This window comes from Onychostruthus taczanowskii, unplaced genomic scaffold (genome assembly GCF_017590055.1).
Source record: "Onychostruthus taczanowskii isolate IOZ18803 unplaced genomic scaffold, ASM1759005v1 scaffold115, whole genome shotgun sequence".
Classification (NCBI taxonomy): domain Eukaryota; kingdom Metazoa; phylum Chordata; class Aves; order Passeriformes; family Passeridae; genus Onychostruthus; species Onychostruthus taczanowskii.
In genome coordinates, this window is record NW_024498183.1 from 328,191 (window position 1) to 350,901 (window position 22,711).

The 22,711-nt window shown below is 39.5% G+C and overlaps 1 protein-coding gene across 2 annotated transcripts in view; it reads left to right on the forward strand.

The window, feature by feature from the left end:
- Positions 1-219: 219 nt before the first annotated feature.
- The window catches only part of RECK (reversion inducing cysteine rich protein with kazal motifs), a 48,131-nt gene continuing 25,639 nt past the window's right edge, over positions 220-22,711 (forward strand). Inside the window, exons 1-7 of one of the 2 annotated variants that reach the window (XM_041427460.1) lie at positions 220-375; positions 2,594-2,652; positions 6,605-6,679; positions 8,683-8,719; positions 15,726-15,811; positions 17,484-17,531; positions 18,581-18,622. In XM_041427460.1, coding sequence (XP_041283394.1) covers positions 297-375; positions 2,594-2,652; positions 6,605-6,679; positions 8,683-8,719; positions 15,726-15,811; positions 17,484-17,531; positions 18,581-18,622 — 426 coding nt within the window. In that variant the 5' untranslated portion in view covers positions 220-296. The remainder of the gene's footprint in view (positions 376-2,593; positions 2,653-6,604; positions 6,680-8,682; positions 8,720-15,725; positions 15,812-17,483; positions 17,532-18,580; positions 18,623-22,711) is intronic. The other variant, XM_041427459.1, reaches the window with a different exon arrangement.

A 22,711-nucleotide genomic window follows, 5' to 3' on the forward strand; every position in this document is an offset into this window, starting at 1 on the left:
AGAAATAAACTAATTCAACCGAGTTTGTGCCTCCTTCTCTTCTTCTATCTTTAGTCCCCTTCTCAGACCGAGCCCGAGCGCTCCCTCCGGGCACGGCCCTGCCGCTCCATGAGCCGGAGGAGGAGGAGGAGTAGGAGGAGGAGGGGGATCCAGCTTGGGCGCGACGGGCGGCGGCACGGGGCTGACGGGAGGGGGCGCTGCCGGCGGCAGATCCCGCCCGTCCGTCCGTCCGTCCGTGCGTCCGTGCGGCGGCCGGGGGGCGCGGGGCGGGGTCGACGCGGGTTCGAGACCCGGCCATGGCGGCGGCGGCCGCTCGGTGGCCCTGGGCCCTGCTGTGCCTGGCGGCGGCCCCGCTGTTGTGCCCCGCGGCGGCCGGTGAGTAGCGACCGCGGAGGAGGGAGGGGGGGAGGCGGCGCCGCGGGTCCCGCTCTACAACATGGCGCAGGGGCGGTGTTGCCCGCAGGGATGCGGCGCCGCGGGACTCTCCTGTCCGGCCGCTGTCGGGGCGGGATGAGGGAGACGGGGAAGAGGGGGGACGCCGTCGCGCACCAGCTCCGCGCCCGGGAAGCGGCAGCGGCGCCGTCCCGGTGCCGGTCCGGGCTGGTGCCTGCGCCGGCTCCCCGGGGATGGAGAGCGCCCGCCGGAATCGCTGCGGCCAGGACCGGAGCAGGGGAGAGGTGCTTCCATAGCCTACACAGCGGCCGGATCTCCGGCATCCCTCCGGGCAGCGTGACGGGCACGGACCTCGTCGTCTGCCTCAGCGGGTTCCGTGCCTCGGGGCCGGGATGTGTGCCTTCGGCTGTCTGCGGATGCAGACATCCCTCCGCTGCCTGCGGATGAATTCCCAGGATTGTGGCTTGAAATGGTCCAGATGGGCAAAACCTGACGCCTGGGTTGCCATATGCAGTCTCAGAACAGGCTGTGTGTTCCAGGGCCCCTATGCCTTGTTTTCAGTAGTAGTATCGAACAAGGTATCGAGTATTTTAAAAAGTGGGTGCAAGACGTTTAATAAAGAGAAGGATAGCGGTAAAATAGCTCCCCACATTGCAGATGTCTTGGCAACGTGTGCTTGCAGCCCAGAATTCCAGTCATGTCCAGGTTTCCCAGAGGATGGATGGATGCTCAATTCCTGGATATGTTCAAACCAGGCTGCATGGAGCTCTAAGAAGTTTGGTCTAGTGGAACGACTTGGAGCTAGCTGATCTTTAAGGTCTCTTCCAACCCAAACCATGCTAGGAATCTGTGTGTCTGTAACTTCCTGACAGGACCACAAAAGAGTGATGGAAAAAGAAGGCAGCTTAAGACAGATACTGGAAAACACCTTTTAATGCATAGATGACATTGCTGTCATAGGAATGGAAACTACGAAACATGTAATACTTTAAATCAGAAGACTGCAGTCACTAAGGCATTTATGGGCAGTTCATTGCTGTTCTGTAGTTTTGGTTTCTAGTGAGTCTTAGTTCTAGGAGGGAGACAGCAAAAAGCTAGTGGAATGACATGTGATGTACTCTGGCCCAGCTTTCCGTTGATAAACCTACGGATACTGCAAGGAATTAATGCCCAAGTTCCTTCTTGATGGTTCAGTCAAAATCTGTTTGGTATGGTGTTGTGAAAATGACTTTTTTTGTTGTTGTTGTACCAGTGTGATACATAGTTCAGATGCATCTCAGCAGAAATCTGTAATCATTAAATGATACTGTGTGTAAAGATGTGGGTGGAAGTAAAAGTTTTGAAGGACACCTCTGTTCTCTAAAACACTGGTCCAAAAACAGGAAAGTGAGGATGAAAATGGGTATTAAAGCACTGTTCAATTCATTTTATATTTGCCAAGCTTAACTATGAATGAACAAAATGTTTGAATGGTAGAGGGTACAAAGCACAGCAGAGAATAATGCTAAAAATGCTGCTTTAAGCTTCAGTCTTTTGTGACTTCTCAGTGGTTCAGTTGTTTTGTTGGGGTTTTTTAAACTCTTGATGTGTTCATATCTGTGTTTGCTCTATGACTTCCATCCAGTCTTAATTATCCATCACTAGTGAAACAATCTACGGTTTTGTTCCAAGGTTTTTAGAACAGAATTCAATGAACAACTTTGTGAAAAGAGACCCCTGGTCTGACTTCCTTTACCACCTGTTCTTAACTTTTCAGATTCTGTGAGATGATTCAATTTACAAAGGCACATAATCTCTCTACAGAGATTTCTGACTGTTTTTTGTTTACTTTTTCATATTTATTCTTTTTTAAGTTTTCCCTGAGTTAATAAATTGAATTGTCTCATGAAGAAATTTGCCATGTGCCAAGCTAGTAGTGCAAGTTTAGTAGCAGAAATATGACTAGAGGCAGAAAGGGAGATCTCATTTTGGTGACAGTAAGTGTTCAGGGGTAACTGTGAAACTTCTTGTAAGGATCTTCAGCATTTTCAGAACAAAACATATTCATTTTTTGCCTTTTGGAAAGGAGCGTTTCTCACAGTCATTTGTGAGCCACAAGATTGTCCTGATAGAACATCAAGTGTGTACTTGTGTTCAGAAGTGATGGTTAAGTGTTTCATATCTTTTAAATATCTTTTTCCCTCTCCCTGCTTTTCCATAGGCTTGTCTTGTTGTTACCATGCAAAGGACAATTTAATGTGCCGTGATGTCTGTGAACAGGTAAGCTTGTTTTAAATTTAATTCCATCAGAGTTGAAATTGTCCCTTTAGACAGTGATGTAGCAACATTAAGTTTGTAAGATAATGATCCTCTGTCTGGAGCGTATGTGTGAGTTGTGAGATGTAATGGTATCAAAATGAGAACTTGGAAATTTTAGAACCATTGTCCTTTTTCCTTTTGTAGTGAAAAATGGGTTCTGCTGAAATTGAGGAGAAATAGAAATACCAACCTGAGGCCACAATTTGGTCAAAAAGTGATAAGCACATTGGGAAATGAGAGGTCTGAAGGTATTTTACAGAGTTTATGAATCTTACGTGTTTCTAAGTTGTGGGGAGTTCAAACTGAAGAGCAAGATGCTGGTATTATTCTTTCTTCCTTCAGGTTCTTGTTTGTCCATTAACCATCTTGTTATGATGTATGGTTTTGTGAATGCAGCAAAAATCTGCTTACTCACTTTACTCATAACGCTTTATTTCATAATGTTTGTTCTGAATTCAAGCTTGAAAAGTATTTTTCCATAACTTATATTTAGATTTGTACCTGTGGGTAGTAATTAATGCAGCTTTGTGTGTGTGTAGTTACATTTATTTATCTACATAAGAATTTTACATCAGTAAAACTTACATCAATGTAGACACAATTTTTATGTTAAAGTTATGTTCTCTGATCATACCTGCCCTCTTTTCTTGTTCTCATGGCTCATTTTGGGGCTTTATATTTATCTCTGATTGTACTAACAAAACTTTCACTTTAAATTGTGCTTTTCCTTCCCTGATACATCTAGAGAATACAACCAAATCTTCCTTCAGCTTTCATATTGTTCAGCCAAACAAGGAAAAGTCTTACAGTCTCTTTGCATAAGATAATCTCTCAATTCCTGTAATAATTCTTGCAGCCCTTCCAGCATAAGTTTATCTCTTTTAATACACATAAGCAAAACTATACATGGCATTATAAAAAAAAGTGTAGCACTCAGTCTTAACAATTGTGTTCGAACTTGGATATAAGAGAAAGATATCCATTCCAGTATATTTAAAAAAAATTGTTGAATTTAGTAGCTGCATTGATACGGCATTTGGAATCATCTGTCCATTTCTTTCTTGTGTTTCACTGGTTTGAAGTTTCCAGTTGGCTCTTCATGAAAGGCCTTCAACTTTTTACTGTCAAATTCCATCCCAGTTCTGCTATACTGGTTCTAATTATTACATTGTTTTCTGTGGGTTTTGTAAGACACACTGATCTGGCCTCATCTGGATGATCTCTCTCCACTCAGATAATCAGCATATCCAGAATCTTAGTAGTGAGAGGTCTAGAAAAAGTCTGAAGCAGGACTGGTGCCCCGCAAAGTATGCTATGACTTAGCTACCTCACATCAGGCTAGTGGCATCATTTTCTGTGTGATCCTTTGATGTGCAACAGGCTGACTGAAGGAGCTGTCTGCTGTTATTTTACTGGTTTTCATCTTCTGTAACTTTACTATTTTGTGCAGCTGACAGGAGGAAGAAGTTTCATGGCCTGTCTTTGGATATGCACTTGCAGATTAGATTTGGGGCCTTAGAGCAGATGAGGAGGAGCGATTTGTTGAGGAGCCGTCTTTGTCTAACCGGCAGATTGTAAACAATACCACCAGGAGGAATGCTCCCTTCTGCAGGGCATGGAGGCACTCGCCTGCAGAGGAGGCTTTCTGGCTAAGGTCATTTGGCTTTCAGGGACTCAGATCTAGGATGTTGCAGGAATCACAAGGTTTTTTTGACTCTCAGACTATTATCCATTGTCTGCACATCTGTATGGACGCTGGCAATAGTATTGAGGGAGGCCTTGCCTGGGAGCCCAGGAACTAGGGTGAAAGGCACAGGACACCCAGTGATGTTGCCCTGGATCCTGCCAGTTAAGGAAGAAGGCTTGATTAAGGGTAAGGAATTCTACTAACCAGTAAATCAGCTACTGTGAGACTTTTGAAAAAGAGAATGTGGATTACAGGTTTGTTTGTCAACAAACATGGTTCAAACACCTAATTGTTTTGCACTACTAATAAGTATTACTCCAGTCTTAGCTTTAGTATCATCTCCTTTTCATGATTATTTGATTAGGCATGTCAGATACTGTAGTAAGTAATAAACAGGCCTCTCTTTCTTCAATTGACTTTTTTTCCCTAATCTTATTTCTGAGAAGTCTCATTGTGATAAGTTTCCTGGCAACATTCATTGTGCACGATTCCAGAGGACTCTATCCATGCCCTTCTCCAAGCTGAAGAACTGTCTATCCCTGCTCCCAGGAAAACAACTTAATGTTCCAAGAATCTGGTTCAGATAAACAGAGAAGTTATGAACAAGCTTTGGTGCAGAAAAGATATGGTATAGAGAGTGTAGAAGCAGGGAGGTGTTCTACAAGAAGGATTTAGACCTTTTGCCAAGGCAACTAAGGTTATATAGGGAAAGACAAAGCTCAGCTGGAATTGAGACTTGCAGAGAAAGTCAAGGGCAACAAGATGTTTTATGGCAGTAGTTAAAGGCTGAAGAAAGAAAAATGTAAAGCTGTTGCTGAAGGCAGCATGTGATTTAGTGTCAGTAAATCATTCCTGGCCAGCCTGGTTTGATAATAAGGCGGGATTTCTGGATGAGGGGAAAGGTGTGGATGTCATTTGTGTTGTCTGTAGCAAATTTTTAAACACTAATTCCCTCAATGTTTTTGTATCCATTTTAGGATCACATGGGTTTGAGGAATGGACAATTAGATGAGTAAAAAACCAGTTGTAAAATCAGGCCCAGAGATAGGGGTTAGTGGGTCCTACTTTGCCTGTAGGCTAATAAGTGGAATATCAAAGGGGTCTCCCCTGGCATCTCTCCTGTTTAGCCTCTTTGTTAACAACCTGGATGAGGCAACTCTCATTGAGTTTTCAGGCCATGTGAAGCTGAAAGGAAGTGTTGGTAATGGTAGGACTGTCATCCAGAGGGACCTGCACAGATAGAAAGAATAAGCAGATGGACACCATGGTCTGGTCTCATAGTTTACCCTTCTTTGAGCATGAGATTGAAATAAATGATCTTCTGAGATCCCTTTCAACCTTAATTATTTTATTATCCTATGACCTCAGAAGAGTCAAAATATTAATGCAGTTCTTTTTTTTGCTCTCGTTTCTGAAACAAATGCTGTTGTTTTCTTGATTTTCTTTCAATAAGTTTATCATGTTAGAATAGAACTGATAGTTTCTCATGTTAGAGTAGAACAAATTTAAACTAGAACTGTGATGTACTTTTGCTTCTGAAATTCTTCTGTTTCAGTTATATCATTTCCAATTTCATATCACACACTAATAGGTCCGTTTCCATTCCTCTTATTGACCAGTTTCTTGTTTTAATTTATAAGTAAAACTTTATTAGATTACTAAAGGAACAACATCCTCAGTTGTATTCTATCCAGTCTAGCAAGCTCCTGGGTTTTCAGTTTGCCTGTGGGCACTATGCATTCCCCTGTTAGTTTTGATTGTCTCTTTAACTAGTCTTGGTTTTGTTCTACCTTTTTCTATAGAAGTTATATGTTTCAGAGCTTTTTTGAAGTTTAATTGCTTAAGGTCATGTAACATGTAGCAGAAGGTTAATTAAAAAATAGAGTTGTATAGTATTTTGATACATGCAGCAGAAATTCTCTTGCTAACATTCAGTAGAAACATTCAGTTTCTTCCACATTCAGTAGAAACTTTTTATTGAATTGTTTGAGGAGGAAATTCTCATTCTCTTCTAAATACAAAAAAATTGCATCTCTATAAAAAGTGAAACATATTTGACAAACTACAAATATGTAAAAAGAAATCTTAAATTTGAATTCTGTTTATACTGTTAGCCAAAGTTGTCAAAGAGTAGATATTAGAGAAACTAAAAACAGTAAAATCAATTGAAAAAAGTATTGATGTGCACAACATTCTCTGTTTTAAGGTGTGTTTTGTTTCTAACAGATTTTGTCTTCTAAGAGTGACTCCCGTTTGAAGCACTTACTGCAACGAGCACCTGAGTATTGTCCAGAATCAATGGTAAGGCTTGCTAGAAAAGCTCTTCAAAGCTCTATTTTATAGCATGTATAAGCTATAAAATGCAACAAAAATCTTACCTATGTTATAAAGACTTGTGCTGGTGATTGTCACTTGGATGTTAATGGTAGCAACTTAAATTAGATCTTAAGTTCCAACATGTGAATGGCACAAAGCCATGAGGCCTTGGGCTAAGACAAGAAGGCCCTGATAGCTGCACCAAATTGTTGATGGCCTTATCTGAGAAACTGAAGTAATGCTTTTATTGGATAAGTAAGATTATGGTTTCCTGAAAGTTCTGTAATGCCACTTGTGTTTAACTAAAACAAGAGTGTAATCCACTCCCTCTTCTAAGGATGATCTAATCAGGGAATAGATAAGTATGGTCATTCAGATTGTAAATTTTAGAGTCTTATCTCTTGGCACCCTTCTGCAGTCAGAAAAGCCGGCTTTCTTCTGGTAATTTCTGTTACTTCTGAACAGTATCAATAGTGTTTGCAGCAAGCCTAAAACATATGCTCAGCTCAAGTGAGCAATGACTAAGAGTAGTAAATCTGGGAATAGCATTTAATTAGCAACTTCACAAGATTTTGTTCACTTATAGATCCTTTCCTTCTGTGTGGCAAAGTTCCTTCAGTTTTTTGTTTCTGTGGGTCAATAGCTCTAAGGTCTCAGAAGGTTCTAGACAATTCCTGGTATAGGTAAAACCTATCATGAAAGCCTATTGAAGTGATGGAAAGCATTTGGTTTTGTACTGTTTTTCTTTATCTTTCATTCCCAGATAAATAGAATCTTATCTGTATAGTAGAGAAGTGCTTCTGATAAGACAGGATTAGAGATTATCTGAAAGGGGGAAAACAACACAATGATTTTTATAACTCCCAATTATTATCTTTATAAATGACAAGTCAGCTGTCCAGTGTGGATCTTCAATTAACATCACTGAACTGGTAATATCTTCATACATAAAATAGTTAACCGTTCAACTCAATACCTTTTTTGCTGTTCTCAGATATCTCTTGTATTGTTGGACAGGTGTTCTGGTGCCATTTCACTGATGAGCAGATGGTTTTAGATTTAATTAGATGGTCAATATTCTTGAGCACTGGTTACAGACATTGTGTTGTGTGTATTCCTTCAAGCAATATAATAGGGTATTCCTTGGTATTAATTTAAAAAGTAACTGCCAGCACAAGAGGTGATCTTTTTTTCTTTGAATCATAGATGTATTTAGGTTGGAAAAGACCCTAAAGGTCATTGAGTCCAACCATTAACCTCCTCATGAAATAAAGGAAGTCAACTGAAAGGGGTGGAACTTGCAGAAGTAGCAGCTCTTTACCATCTTCATTTGATCTTGCTTTGGCTCTTGCCTGGGTAGAAAACCTCCACAGATACAGAGGAGGACAGTGTTAGATCATTAAATACAGATCCATTGCAACTTTGGAAAGTCATCAATTCCTGTGATGAGAGATGGATGGATGGATGGATGGATGGATGGATGGATGGATGGATGGATGTGTCACTGTGTGACAGTATGGTTTCCTGTGTCAGTGTGATTGAAACACTTATTTTAAAATTTGTCTTCTGTGTGGTTATGTGTGTTTAGGGTGTTTTTAAGCTGGTGGGAAGGAATGCTAGGGCAGTAAGCTTCTCCACAGGTTTTAGTCCTAGACAAATCTTGTTCTTTGTTTAAGTTGCAGTTTAGTTCTGTGAACATGGATGGAGAGAGTTGACTAGCTTGTGTATTCCAGATAACTACATTATGTTCTGCACCTGCAAAAATGCTGCTTTTGATTCTATAGTCTGTGCATAGCAGCCCTCTCATGGAAGGAAGTGGTACTCAGCTTCTATCATAGCACTTCTTTAAAATATGTTTAAATATAAGAATTCTTCCAATCAGATATTTAAAACCCAGTGAAAAAATGCTGACATTGCTGGTTTGAGTCTGCTGTAAGCTCTCTTATTCTGTAGACTTGCTTTTGCTTAATTGCATTTTTACTTTTCAGAGAGAAGTGTGGGGTTGTATAAATTCTTCTTTGCCAGGTAAGAAATACCAGCTGACTATGGAATCATGTTGCTTTTCACTCTCTGTATGTTTTAATATTGTGTCTACCTCCTCCACCTATCGATTTCATGATAATTTAACTTCTATTGTGCATCTAATATAAACTGTGTGTTGTTAAGTTTCCTTTAGTATATAATGAGTTACCTGTGCATTTTATTAATAGTTTTATTTTACTAGTTAAAAAATATATTTAATATGTTTGTGGAATTAAACATGTTCTTCTGTGACAAATCAGGGAAATATCAGCATTTCTTTCTTTTCAAGATTTTTTTTATTTTTAAAATTTTGTTACACCTTAACCTGATCTACAAAATGGTTGATAACTATGACTTTACTCTAGATGCAGCATAATTTGAACAAAAACTGAGTAACACAGGGAGATAGTAAGAATTAGGCAATCAATTTAAGTGCAGGGGCTCAGATTATGAACCAAACTGCTTGGTACAAAGTGTGACAGATTGAAGCTGGCCAAATGCCAGTTCACCTGTGAGAAATCATTTATTCATTTTTCTCTGCTGTAGTTAAGCAGGGGCGGGGAAGAAAACTCATGGGGTGAGATAAGGAGTTTAGAAGAAAACAATTTAGGGGCAAAGCAGGCACTAAACTTTAAAAGGTATAAAGAAAAAAAATATTAATAGAATTAAAAGAGGATAATGAGAACTAAAATAAACCTTTAGAGCACCTTTCCCCCCACCCCAGCCTTTTTTCCTTCCCCCCAACAATGCAGGGATTTTTAGTCAGTTTGCCACTTTTTAAGATCTTTCTTCAGTTCACTCAGGGAGAGGAGTCTCTTTTGCTATGCCATGGGGTCTTTCCTATGGGAAACAGTTCTCGGTGAACTTTTCCAATGTGGTTTTAATTTTCACGGCTAATAGTCCACCTGGAACCTGCTTGCAATGTGAAGTCCCTCCCACGGCTTGCAGGCTTCCCACTACTGCTTTTTGTGGGCCATTTAGTTTGTGTGGTGCAGTTTTTAAGGATGAGCTGTTCTAGAGTACAAAAGCAAGGTCCTCTTCCTCTGTCTCTGAAAGCAAGGGCTCTCTGTTCAAGCCTCTCACCAGATCACAGCTTTTCATCATCCGCATGCTCCAGCATGAGGGCATTTTTCTCATGGGCTGAGGGTGAGTGGTGCATCCCCCCATGCTCTTCATGAATCACAGGGAAACAGTTTTTTGTATTATAGTCCCCACCACGGCTTGCAGAAGAATCTCAGCTCTGACACTTGGAGCACTTCCTCCTCTCCCTCCTTCCTTTGCGGTGACCTTAGTGTCTCCATGTTGTTCTCCTCACCTGTCTTCTCCTTTTCCTTGTTCCTGACTCAGGAGAGAATTTGTGTTCATAGTTCGTTTGTTGCCAACTTCTTCAATTGAAACAGTTTCTATAGAGTTCTGCAGTGCTGAAAAGTTGATTTTGTCCAGGCTTTGCATCAGGGAATCGCTTGCTGTGCCTCTCGCTGTTGGTAACATATTCCAGGCCCCACAGGTGCTCATGTCACCAGGATGCCCCCCCAAAAGGAGGATCCCTGCAGCCAGAACAGGGCCCAGCCCTGCCAGGAAGGGGCTCGGCCACAGCACCGGCCACCTCTTCAAGGGCAGAAAGAGAGCTTCCCATGGTTTCTTCTTTCTTAAATGTGTTGTCATATAGGCATTACTAGCTTCTCTAATTGACTTAGCAGTGTGCCAGTTCTCAGAGCCAGCCAGCCATTGGTTGTGCCAGGCATGGAGGAAGCTGCTAGCTGCTCCTCACAGAGAATTGCTTCCGTGGCTAGCTCTTTCCCTCTTCACCAAAAGGCAATTAATGCAAATCCAGCATAGAAAGTTAAAGCATAAATCACAACATAGGCCTATAATGTTAAAAGGAGAGAGAAAAAATAGATGAAATCAGGCTTAACTAGTCCATTGTATCATGTGTAATTTCTAAAAGACTTGAAATTACAAAATTAAAATGCTTTGAAATTAAAATACTATATTTGGAAAAGTGGGAGTGCTGGAAGAGGAGGCTGTAACAGTTTTACAGAATCTGCTCAGACTCCTTCCTGTCCCTGCAGCAGGTCTCAGAGGCAAGCTGTTGATTCCAGTGCTCGTAAACAGCCTTTTTATCTTCTTGGTTAGAAACCTGTGTGCAGTTACCAGACTTCCATCCTGTTGGAGTCACAGAGACACAGCAGGAAAGCTCCCACAGCAGGTGTGCTGTGAGGGACAGGTACAGGAAGATGAGAAGCAGAAGTTGCCCTTTATGGGGGAGTGTTAACTGGATTGCATGGAGCTCTGTCTGGAATGGCCGATGAGCCAGCTGAGAGCAGCCTGTGGGCACTGGAGGGCATTGTACAGAGAGCCCAACACGGGTGATGATGTGGGTGTCTGCTGCTCACCGCCTCATCAGGCTGAAGTAGTAAATGAGGCCTTCTTTGTACAGCTGGAAGAAGTCTTGTGTTCACAGGCCTGGTGTTTATGGGCAGCTTTAATCACCCTGATACCTTTTGAAGAGGAAACACATGAGGGCACAGGCGGTCTACTTGGAAGAATCCCATGGGCCGTGGAACTGGAGAAAAGGAGGGTCCAAGAGAGTTGCTTGACTTCAAAAGATCACCTTATCCAAGCTTCAGTTAATGCACGGTGGGATTAGAAAAGCCAGAGCCTATCAGGAGTTGATCCTGGTGAATAATGTGATTGGCAGCCAGAAAGCTTCTTGAGCTACATCAGCAGAAAAGGAATACTGAGGAAAATGAGGGCCTGCTGATGAATGAGGCAGGAAACCTGGTGACAAATGACACTAAATAGCCTGTGGTCTTCTTTGCCTCAGTCTTTACTGGTAAGATGAACCTGGAGAAGTGCCAGGTCCCTGAGATCAGTTGTAAAGTCCAGGGCAAGGAAGACTTGTGTTTGATGGAGGAGGATAGAGAGGGGATAATGAGGACTTTGAAGAAGAAGGGAAGAAAGCAAGTTCATTCCTGCCTCTAGAAAGGGCAGGGAGGACCTGAGGAACTCTAGGCTTGGACAGTTTTACCTCAAACCCTCAGAAGGTAACAGAGCAGATCTTCCTGCAATCAATTTCTAGACACATCAAGAACTCTAGTATAGATACTCTATAGTCAGCATGGATATATGAAGGAGAAACAATGCTTAACCAACACGATACCCCTCTATGCTGAGATGACTGCCTGTTTAGATGAGGGGAAAGCAGTGCATGTTATTTGTCTCTGCTTCAGTAAGGATTTTGTCACTATTTTTTATGACTTGCTTATAGACAAACTGATGAAGTGTGAGCTGGATAAGTGAGCAGTGGAGGTGAAGTGAAAACTGGCCAAATTGCTGTGCCAGAAGGTTTGATCAGCATCACAGAGCACAGCTGTAGGCCAGTATCCTGAGGGTCTAATCCTATTTGACATCTTCATTAATGATGGAACAGAGTTCACTCTCAGTGTATTTGCCAGTGATGCAAAAGTGAAAGGAGAGGTTGGGAGACCAGGTGGTTGTGCTGCCATTCACAGGGATGTTGATTAACCAAAGGAGTAGGGAGACAGGAACCTCATGAAATTACAGAAAAGGAAATGCAAAGTCCTGCACCTGATGAAGGCCCCGTGCTCCACAGCACCCAGGAGGCTTGGTAGAAAGGTACCTGGGAATCCTGGTGACCAGCAAGTGGAACACGATCCAGCAATGTGCCCTTGTAACAAAGAAGACCAAGCATCCAGACTGCGTCAGTGAAAATACTGCCAGCAGATCAAGGGAGCTGATCCTTCCCCTCCACTCAGCGTTGGTGAGACCACATCAGGGATACTCTGATGTGTCCAGTTCTGAGCATTTTGGACAAGAAAATCATGAACACTCTGGAGCAAGTTCAGCAAAGGGCCGCTGTAAAGAGATTAAGGAGCTGGAACATATATGAGGGCAGGCTGGGGGTTTGTGTTAGGCAAATATATGATTTGTTATGGCTCAGGAATCTGTATGGTACAGATGAATGTGATGAATTACCATAACTGTGGGCTCCAGTCAATCAATTGTGCACTGAAGGTGTATTTTCATCTAGAAATGCACATAACTACCTTGATGACAAAATTAATTTACAAGTTACTGTATTAAGATTGAAGTTCAATGTTTCTTGAGAGTCAGTTTATTCACAAGCTTGTCTGCTGGTTGGATATAACCTAGAAGAGAGGGTCACTTGCCAAGAAAACATTAACAACAGCTGAAAATTATCAACCTTCTTAATTTGGTGTGTATTTGTAGCTTGTTTCATTCTTTTATCACCATTAAGTTTAGTTCCAGTATGTCTGAAACCACAGGCCCTGTATTGCACAAAATATGGATGCCTGACTGCTCAGTGGTGACTGCTCCTTGGTGACACTGCTCCCGAAGCTGTCCAGCTGTATTTACCATGTGTTTCTCCTGGATACAGCTAGTTATTGCAGCAGAGATTTCTGGAAATCTTTTTTCATATTGCACATGATGTTTCTTTGATTTTTTTTATAGATTGCTTATGCCTCACATTATCAATCCTACTAGTAAATATTCTACCAAGCATTACTGTTCTGATTGAAAGGAATCCCCACACAGGAATTTATGCAGAAATGACTGATGTCTTATTTTATGCCTAAAACAGAGCACAGTGAGTGGTCGATTGCCAAATTGCCAAACTGTACATATATAGGAAAACCTAAATTCCAGATTCCCGAACACTGATTGCAAGCTACTGATGGGTGCACTACAGCGATCTTTTTGTCACTGTCAAAAAGGTGCTTAACCTCGAAAAAAGGAATTCTGCACCCCAATTGTGGCAGGGAAAGGTGAGCTGTACTTAGTAGTTGGTGACCTTCACAGCTGCTTTGAACTAGTGTCAATTGGAATGCTGAGGCAATGCTCTGAATAGATGTCAAGAGGATTTTGTGAGTCTCTGGAAAGACCTATGGAGCATTGGCCTGCAGAGGGTCTGAACCATTGAGATGGTCAAGCTGACAGAATACAGGCTACAGCTAGAAGCTGTAGTGCACCTTTGCCCCTCTACTCCCTCCACCTGCCGAGCAATGCTGCTACTTACTTGTGTCAGGCATTAAGCTTTTAATTTGTGTTTTAGTAACTTTTATGCATATTTTAATTTCCACAGGGAATGTGTTAATTTTTCTTTGTGCAGATTTTGCTCCTCCTTTATAAATTTGCCATTAGCACATTTTCTTAATTTACCCATTGGAATGTCATGAAAGACAGATGCTGGCAAGACTTTCTGTGCCACCTGTGTTTGTAAAGCTGATCAAGTGTGTTTAAAAGGCAATTTTCTTCATTATAAATACCAGTTGGCCATTATTTTCCATTGATTGCAATTATTTTTTATTACTTTTTCCAACACTTTTTTCCAAGTGTTTTTGTAGCATTTAAATTTAAGATCTTACACCTAGCTCTTTCACTTCCCTTTTTTAAAGCTGGACATCCCATGTGGCTCTTCTAAATAGGCATTTAAGGCATTAAATAGGCATTAAAATGCTCTTAAGCCCCTTAAGCCACGGGGCTTAAGAGCATTTTTTAAAATTAAGTTGTTGATACTTCTGCTTTCTGCTTTTTTATTTTTACGTAAAGAATATGATTTATATATGTAATAAAGTACTGCTTTATTTTTTGAATATGTAACAAAAATGAGTGGTTCATTTGAGTTAAATAATTTTACCTCCTGTCCTAAGAAAAATAATGTAACAAGTTAGTCACAGCTGCTGGGCAGCTGCATAGATCAAACCTTCCCTTCATTTCTGTCTTTAAGGTTACATGAGAAATAGATACAGTAAAATTTTATTTTATTTCTGGTGTTTGGAAAACATTAGAAAATCTGCATTTATTATTAAATTAAGAAGATGAAGAAACTTATGGCAGCAATTTGCTTCTTGCCATATTTCTATGTGACCTTGTGGTAAGAAATTATGATCATGCAAAGAGTGAAATAAATGGATTAAGAGAGACAGGGAGATGGCAAACTTCTATTGGCAATAGTTCTGGCTATGGAACCGTGTTGCTGGGAAGGTAAATGACAGAGGAAGTGTTGTGGATTAACCCCACTAGGCTGCTCATTACCACAGCGTTTGCTCCTTCTCCCATCAGTGGGAGAGAGGAGAATCAGAGGGCAGCAGTGAGATAACCCATGGGTTGTGATAAAGACAGTTTCTAATTTTAAAATGGAAGGAAAAACAAGAAAGAAAGGAGGAAAAAACCCAAATCCAAGAAAAACAAGTGAATCAAAAAGAAAATAATTGCTTACCACCAACCAGACCCCATGCAGGGGCAGCCCCTGCCATCCTCAACCCCCAGCTTTTATGGTATGGTGCCATGTGGTATGGAATGGGGTCAGCTGTCCTGGCAGTGTCCCCTCCTGACCTCTTGTGCACTGCCAGCCTATTTGTGAGTCCCTATGGAAAACAGAAAAGGCCTGGATGTTGCCTGTATTTGCAGTAACTAAAACATCTCTGTGTTATCAACACTGTTTTAGTCAGAAGTCCAAAACATAGCCCCATGCCAGCTCAGCTGAAGAAATTTAACTCCATCCAGACCAAAAACACCAGGAAGTTTGGAGAAAGAATGCGGAAGATTTTCTGCATTGGCAGAGTTGGTAGAGACGTGTGCTACTGAAACAAACAACAGGGTGTATCTATAAGAGATGATGTTGTAATGAGATTTTTTTCCTGATGTTTTTTGTTGTCTTATATTTCAGATTAGATAGATAATCAAAATCTAATATTTCCATTGAACATATAAATCAGTTTACATAAAGCATCTTTATCCTCAGTGTGTGGAAGGTACTTCATTAATTGCTAGTTTCAGCATTTATGAAAACACAGACTCAAGGTTTTTGCTTGAAGTTGGTTTGGAATTCCAATAAAATGTAATCTGTACATAGGCTTCTTGAATGAGAACAGGATTAACAAATCTGAACAATAGAGGGAAGGGAAAATGATGGCATAGTTTCTCTTTCTACTCTAATAAGTCTGTCATCTTATTTCCCAAGGAGTTTTGAAGAAGTCTGATGGGTGGGTTGGTTTAGGCTGCTGTGAGCTGGCTATTGCTGTGGAGTGTCGGCAAGCGTGTAAGCAGGTAAGGCTTTCACCCTACTGACTGAATTCAGGCTGATTCTGCAGCTCTCTGTGGTTTCGCTAAGCTTAATTCTGACTTCTTGTCACAGTCTCTACATAAAAATTGTTACTTTAAAATAATGTTAAGTGAAAGGCAACACGTAGCTGATCCTAAGCTCCTTTTTTTGTAGTGTCATGTTTTGTGATACAACGTTGTGGTTACAGCCCAAACAGATTTTTGTGCCTCTTCAAAGAGGTTTTTGTTCAGATGGAAGAAAAGGGGGTTTTTTTGGTGTTAATAGAGCCAGTGCTTTTGTCAAGTAACAGTTTTGAGCATAATTTGTAAATTTAGTATTGACCGTTTTGTTAAAAATCTATGAAGTATTAAGTGATTTTCTCCCCCTAAATATGTGTTCGTGGCTTTAAAAACATCTTCAAAATCTAGGAGCATATTTGTGTTTATCATCATCCTTGTAATTCATTTGTGGAGCACAGATGTACTTAATATTCATATTTGTGAATGTTGCCTGTGTAGTCTTAATCTTGACCAAGCAGACTACTGCAAACTGCTGTCATAACAAAAAAAAAAAAAATCTACTTTCACCCAAAACACAGGGTTTAACTATGTGGCAAGAGATGAGTAGTGAGTACAGAGTAGTGTGGGAGAGAGATGAGGAGTGAGTAAACAAACTGGATACTTTTGATCTTCAGAAAAGATGTGTGTTTATTCTCAAATGCATTTTTAAGCCATGTTCAGATATGTCCTAATGCTTAAGTGTCTCCAGACCTGATCAAGACATTTCTGTTTATTGCAGTCTTAATAAATACTGTTCATTTAATCATATGATTGTTACATCATATCTCATTATTATCTAAATCAGATGTTGTATTGTTTAATTGCAGACTGTTGTTTCAAAATCTTAGTTATATTTTGTACTTTAGCAGACACTGGTTAAAACATTTCTGTTTTTTTTTTTTTCATTTATACTAAAACATAAATACTTGCCAAATACTAGGGATAATGGGAAGTATTTGGATTTTGACTTTGATCCTTGAAACTTGAGGGGATTTTGGAGTCATTTTGAAGGCAGTGATACAATAGGTCCAAGGACAGACTTCACCTTAGTGTTTTAAATATTGGAGGGGGAAGTAACATGTTAGTAGTCACTATAGTTTTGAATATCTATCACATGAAAAAGGAGCACAAGATTTTGTATAGAACAAAGGGATCTGCAGTTTGCAGGGAGAATTTCTGCAACTCAGTTTGACAATAGGGACCTTAGAAATGAACATACAAGAGGGAGGAGGGTGGAAAGCAACACACAAGTGATAAATCAGCAGGGAAAGTGGGGAGATCTTTATGCTCAAGCTCTTCCATTTCTTAAATGCTTCCTGTGTTCTGCAATCTGCCAAACCTTTCACAAAGCCTAAGTTGCTTTGTGTGCTTCTGCTGTCAACTAACTTGGTGCAGACATATGAGGGTTTTTGTTTTCATTAAATGTCATATTAATAAGTCATGGTGTCTGCTTTTTTTTCTTAAAGCTTTACATGGATTCTTTAGGTTCTTAAAGGAACATTTTAACAGATCATGAATCCATTGTTATTGCAGTTACTTTAAAAGTAGAATGGTCTTTATTTTGCAACATGATTTTATCATTTTCTACTACAAATGGAGAAATTTTTCTGTCTTTCAGGCTTCTGCAAAAAATGACATTTTAAAGGTCTGCAGGAAGGAATATGAGGTATGTTTTTATGTGTCTGAATATATGTGGGAAAAAATCAACTTTTATATCAATCATTTTATAAGTCCTGTAAAAATACCCTGTAGAAGAGGGAAAGTTCAGTCTTTATAGAGCTGTGTTTCTGAATGTGCTTATTTTCATATGACTGTAAATTATCTCTCTACAGTTTTTATAAAAGTATAATCACATTCTGTAAAAAAGTTTTGCATTTTTTAGACTTGTATATACCTTAATTTAAATGAAAAATTCCAACTGTCAAATTGGATTCCCAAAAAGTTTATTTCATAGGAGTTTTGATCAAAGTCAGCATTCTTTGTGATCATTCAATTTTTCAGAAACCTTTCAGCTTGGACAGTGAGAGTCAGCTTAAAAGTGAGCTAATGAAATAAATTCAGGAAAGAACAGCCTTAAGTATCCTATCTGAACATAAATAATTTCAAGTGTATAATTTTTTGTATCATCAGTGAAACTGTTGATGCTTGCAGTTATTTTTACTGTTCTGCTCATAAAATTAATCATCAGGATATCTTCAGAAATCTGTCTTTACCTATGTTCTTTTTAATACAGTGTGTGGAAATGCTATTCTGCAAGGACTGCTTTTCTTTTGATCTTCATCTTAATTAAAAGCCAGATTCCTCCCACCCCCTTTCATCTAATTTCCTTCCGCCTTAAGTTAGGTAGTGCTGCTAGCATCAGTTCTGCTCATAATCAACAGTTTGGGATATCAGACAATTTTCTATTATTTTGATTTGGGCAGAAGTGGAGCAGTTTTCCTGTTTTTTCCAGGAAGTATTGAATTATTTTTTTGAAATTTATTTTCCCTTTTGTCCTTTAATCTAAACAATCTGCAGAGTATTTTCCTAGACTCTTCACTGTGGAAGGTTAGCATGGGTTGAAGTTGCCATAGCTTGTTCTCTTAAAAAATGCATTTTCATTTTAAGTAGTTCTGTCTCCTTCCATGCTATAATATACTATCAACATCTGTAAGCTTCTCCTCTATTATGCTGGTCTGTTTCCTTCTTTTTTTCTGGATTTCTGCATTGCTGTAGGAGGTTGGCCAGTATGGGTTGAAGGAGAACGGGAGAGGAAAGGTAAGAGAAAAAAGAATGACTTCAAAATGGTCATAGTCATCTTATTTATTTTTCCAGTTTTTATCTGGAATTTTGAAAACTGGACATCTCACTCTTAATCAGGTGTGGTCTTGCTGCTATTGTACAGAAAACCTTAATGCTTGCTATCTGTGCAAGACTAAAAGAAAAGTCAAAGGAGAAAGATCATAGTAGAAGGTATCAGTCTTCTGATTAGGAAAGAAGGAAAGAACTTTTTTGATGAGGACTAGGTGCAGTAGATACAAATAGTATCAGGGACAGAAATTAAGTATCTGATGTGCTAGATCTTCAGTTATGATAGAAATTTGTATGACAATGATTTTTCATATGTATCCAGGCTTACAGGTGCTCATGGAAAAAAAATACTTAAAATACTCTTAATAGGCTTATTGGTTGAATTAAATTCAAGTCATACCTAAGATTGAAGATTCCAAATACAACTTTTGGAGGGAACCTGCAGTTTCCCGCACCCTGTCATTATTTCTCTTTTTTTAAAAAAAAACTTTGTTCTTACCACTTTGGTGTATGAGTCCTGCTCCCTCTGTAGCCTGTGAGTAGCTTCTGTGTCCTGTACTGTACTTTGCATTCTGTGGAGTTGGCTGGGGAAGCACTGAACTGGGGAAGGTATGGCTACTTCAAACTGAGAGAGGTGACATTAGATCACAAATAGCACATGAATCACATAAATACGATGTCATACATGCTGTGTTTTGCATTTAAGAATTCATACTTCGCTACAAATGAGGATCCAGTTAGAAAAGTAGTTTGCAGTATGGATCGTAATGCTTGGTAATCAGCTCTCAGGTCTGTTGCTGAGGTATTTAATAATGAAGTACATGACATAAAAGTAAAAACTATATGAATTAAGGATGCAAAATATAATTCCCTATTTTTTAAACACTCTCATAGCTTACCAGTCTTCTTAACTTACTTAGCTTACCCACATAAGGATTTTCCAGAGAATTTTCACAAGCTGCTTAGAATAGTCTGAACTGTGTATAGTACACCTCTGTAATCTTTTGAGATTCAAGAGGCAGCTTTGTGAGTTACCCTTCAGCCTCCCACTAAGTTAATGAGGGTGAAGAAGGAGGTAAATCTTCAGGGGGAGGGCAGACGGTTCAGAGCAGTGAAAAAAGCCAAACTCCATGCAGGAAGTGTCACCAAGTTTGAAGTCACTAAGTGGAGTCTCAGGTGGTGCAGCAGCAGAATCACTTCAGCATTGATGTGCCAGCCTTTGACAAGATTAATTGAAGATGCTTTTTCTGCTGATCATACATTTCTGCATTACTTTTACTGTAAATATTTATGGTTATTTTAATATGGAGATTTTGCACATTTTAGAAAAGTATTGTGTTGGAATAAGGTATTCATTTTTTATCAGTGCTTTGAAGATGGCATGTCCTGAAACAATTTTTATTTTCAAGTAGCACTGCATAGAGAAATGAGTAAATTTTACGCAGCTTGCCCAGTATTTTTGAGTGTTACCAAAAGGTATTTTATTTGCCTTCTTCTGAAGGTTTTAGTCTAATAATCCTTTTTTCCATCTTCCGCTTCTCAGATACTTATTTTGTCGTCTTCATTTTTCCTCTAGTTCTGTGCACCTCAGTTCTTTTATCTTTCACTACTTCTTCCAGCTTTCTGCTATCCTGTTCATCTTCCTCTAAAAAAAAGGTAGGTAATAGTCAAAGGAAGAAGAAAAAAGAAGTGGAGATTGTATGGATTGTATGTAGGATTATCTGATTTTTGAAGTTTTAAAACTTTCATGTAAAGTGGGGGTTCATTTTTTTTAAAAGACCACATGGAATACATGCTTCGGTGAGCAGCTTAAAATAGTTCATTAACCTTAAAATCAGCTGTAAAGGCTTTATTACTGTGTTTAAGATGCCTTTTCTTTCTTCCGTGCATGGAAAGAGTAGCACTGAAGTTACCATTAGATTGCAGCTCTTGAGTCTGTGCACTGCATATTGTGAGTTCACCTCTCTGAATATTAAGAACACCAGCTTTTACTTCATGTGTTCCAAATAAGACATATAAACTTTTCTAGCTCATTGGTACTGTGAGAGCTTTACTGCAGTTGAGCACTATTAACATCTCCCAAGCAGTTGAAATGCAACTGAAAATGTCACCACTTATTTAGCCTCTGCTCTTAAAACTAGTTTTGATGCAAAATAGTGAGCACTTGATGTCCCTGGATAGTTTAAAGGTAGTTTTGCTATCACAGATTTGAGCACTCTAGCTTAATCTCACTTTGCAGCTTTTAAACACAGAAACTTAAAATGCAGTGCCTGCAGCTTCAAGTGCTGTAATGGGGATTCAGAAAAGTATTCACTCTGCTACGGTATTGGTTTGTTTTTTCCTTCTAGGGTCATGTGTTCCTGCTTTTTGTTGAGATTATAGTGAATGCTGACTGTTAATTACCCCTGCTGGAAAATGCAGTCATCAGTTTTTAGCTCTTATCTAATTGTTTGTGTGGATTACTCCAAGACAATAGATAATAACTCAAGGAGCTGTTTAGGACATTGTTTAGCTAAAGGTTCCTAAACAGTTTCAGTGAACTCCTAAGGCACAGGACTGTGTGTGGCTGCTGGAAGTACAGCTTACTGAATTCAGGATGGTCTCTGACCATACACTACACATTGTAGATAATGTTATTGTCATCTACTGGTGTTTTTTGTCTCTATTATCTGCTGTTCAAAGAAGGTTGATAGAACACTCAATGATCTTGCCAAAAATTTGAGTTCCAGTAAATTTTGTACTACCTCACTGTGCAAATGTTTTCAATTCTTTACTGGTTTACATAATAGAGGAAAATCTTGATCTTACTTGTTATTACTACAAGTTTTTTAAGTTTTTAGCTGGTGTTCACCATCATTTGACGCTTAGCTGATTCCACTAAACCTTAGTATGTTGTTACCTTCTGACTTTTATCTTCTCTCAATAAATTCAAAGATTAAATTAAGTCAAGGAGAGATCAAGAGGGTTTTCTTTTCTGAGCTTAAATGCACAGAGTTAAGCATTTTACTGTTGTGTTTGTTAACTGCAGGTAATACTTCTAAATTAAGATGGTCTTAATTGGGTAGGATCTAGATTCAAATATTTGTCATGCTTAGCTTGCCCAAGACAATAGTACTAAAGTTATTTTTCTGCCAAACTTAGTAAAATATAGATACCATGATAATTTTTAGGGAGGAAAATAATTTTTGGTGCGCTTTTTGCAAAATACTCCTAATTTCTGTTGTGAAACAACAGCTTCACTGTTGCTTTTCATTCAAGACACAAGAGGCAGCCATTTAGAAGAAATGTATTTATAATGTGAAAGCATGCCTCACAATGCAAAGAGGACTTCATCCTTCAGCAAAATGTTCTGCTCTGTTTGTATTGGGGTGTGTGCATTTTTGGGTTTTGAGCCGTTACCTGCAGCTGATGAGCTCCAAAAAGAGCGAAACCAGTTAGGTCCTGCAGTACTGGCTAAAATCTTCCTTCAGGGGGGTTCTGGTGGGGAAGACTGAAAAAGGTTCTCTGCTGCATAAACCTCAACAGCCTTTTTCAATTTTCATAGCACCAAAAAGAAATCTTTTGAGAGCCTTTGCTTTAAAGTGCACGTGGTTGTGGTGCTGGTGTCTGCTTTCCACTCCAAAGCCAGTCTCACTGGCTTTAATCACCAGGCTTGGAAACACCTGGCTTTAAAAAAACAGAGAAGTCTGAAAGATGGGACTTCTGCACAAGTAAAACAAATCATTGTGTTTGTGGTTTAGAAATTTTGATATTGCTATCTTTGTTCACTTAATTTAGTATTCAACACAAGTTTAAAATGGAGTATCAGACCATGTATGTACACAGTATTACCTTTGTACCATCATTTTCCCAAATCCTGATGACTTAATAATTCCTTTCAAGAGAACATACTTTTCTCCTCGCTTGGTTTCTGTGTTGATTGGCTGGTTTGGTTTTGTTTTTCCTTACCTATATCTGTCTTTTACCTTTTGCTTTGTTTTCTGTGTCTTTCTTCACTGCCAGTTCACTCAAAGATTCCAAAGAAATCTTGAGTGTGCAGAAAAGCTGCTGACCTCT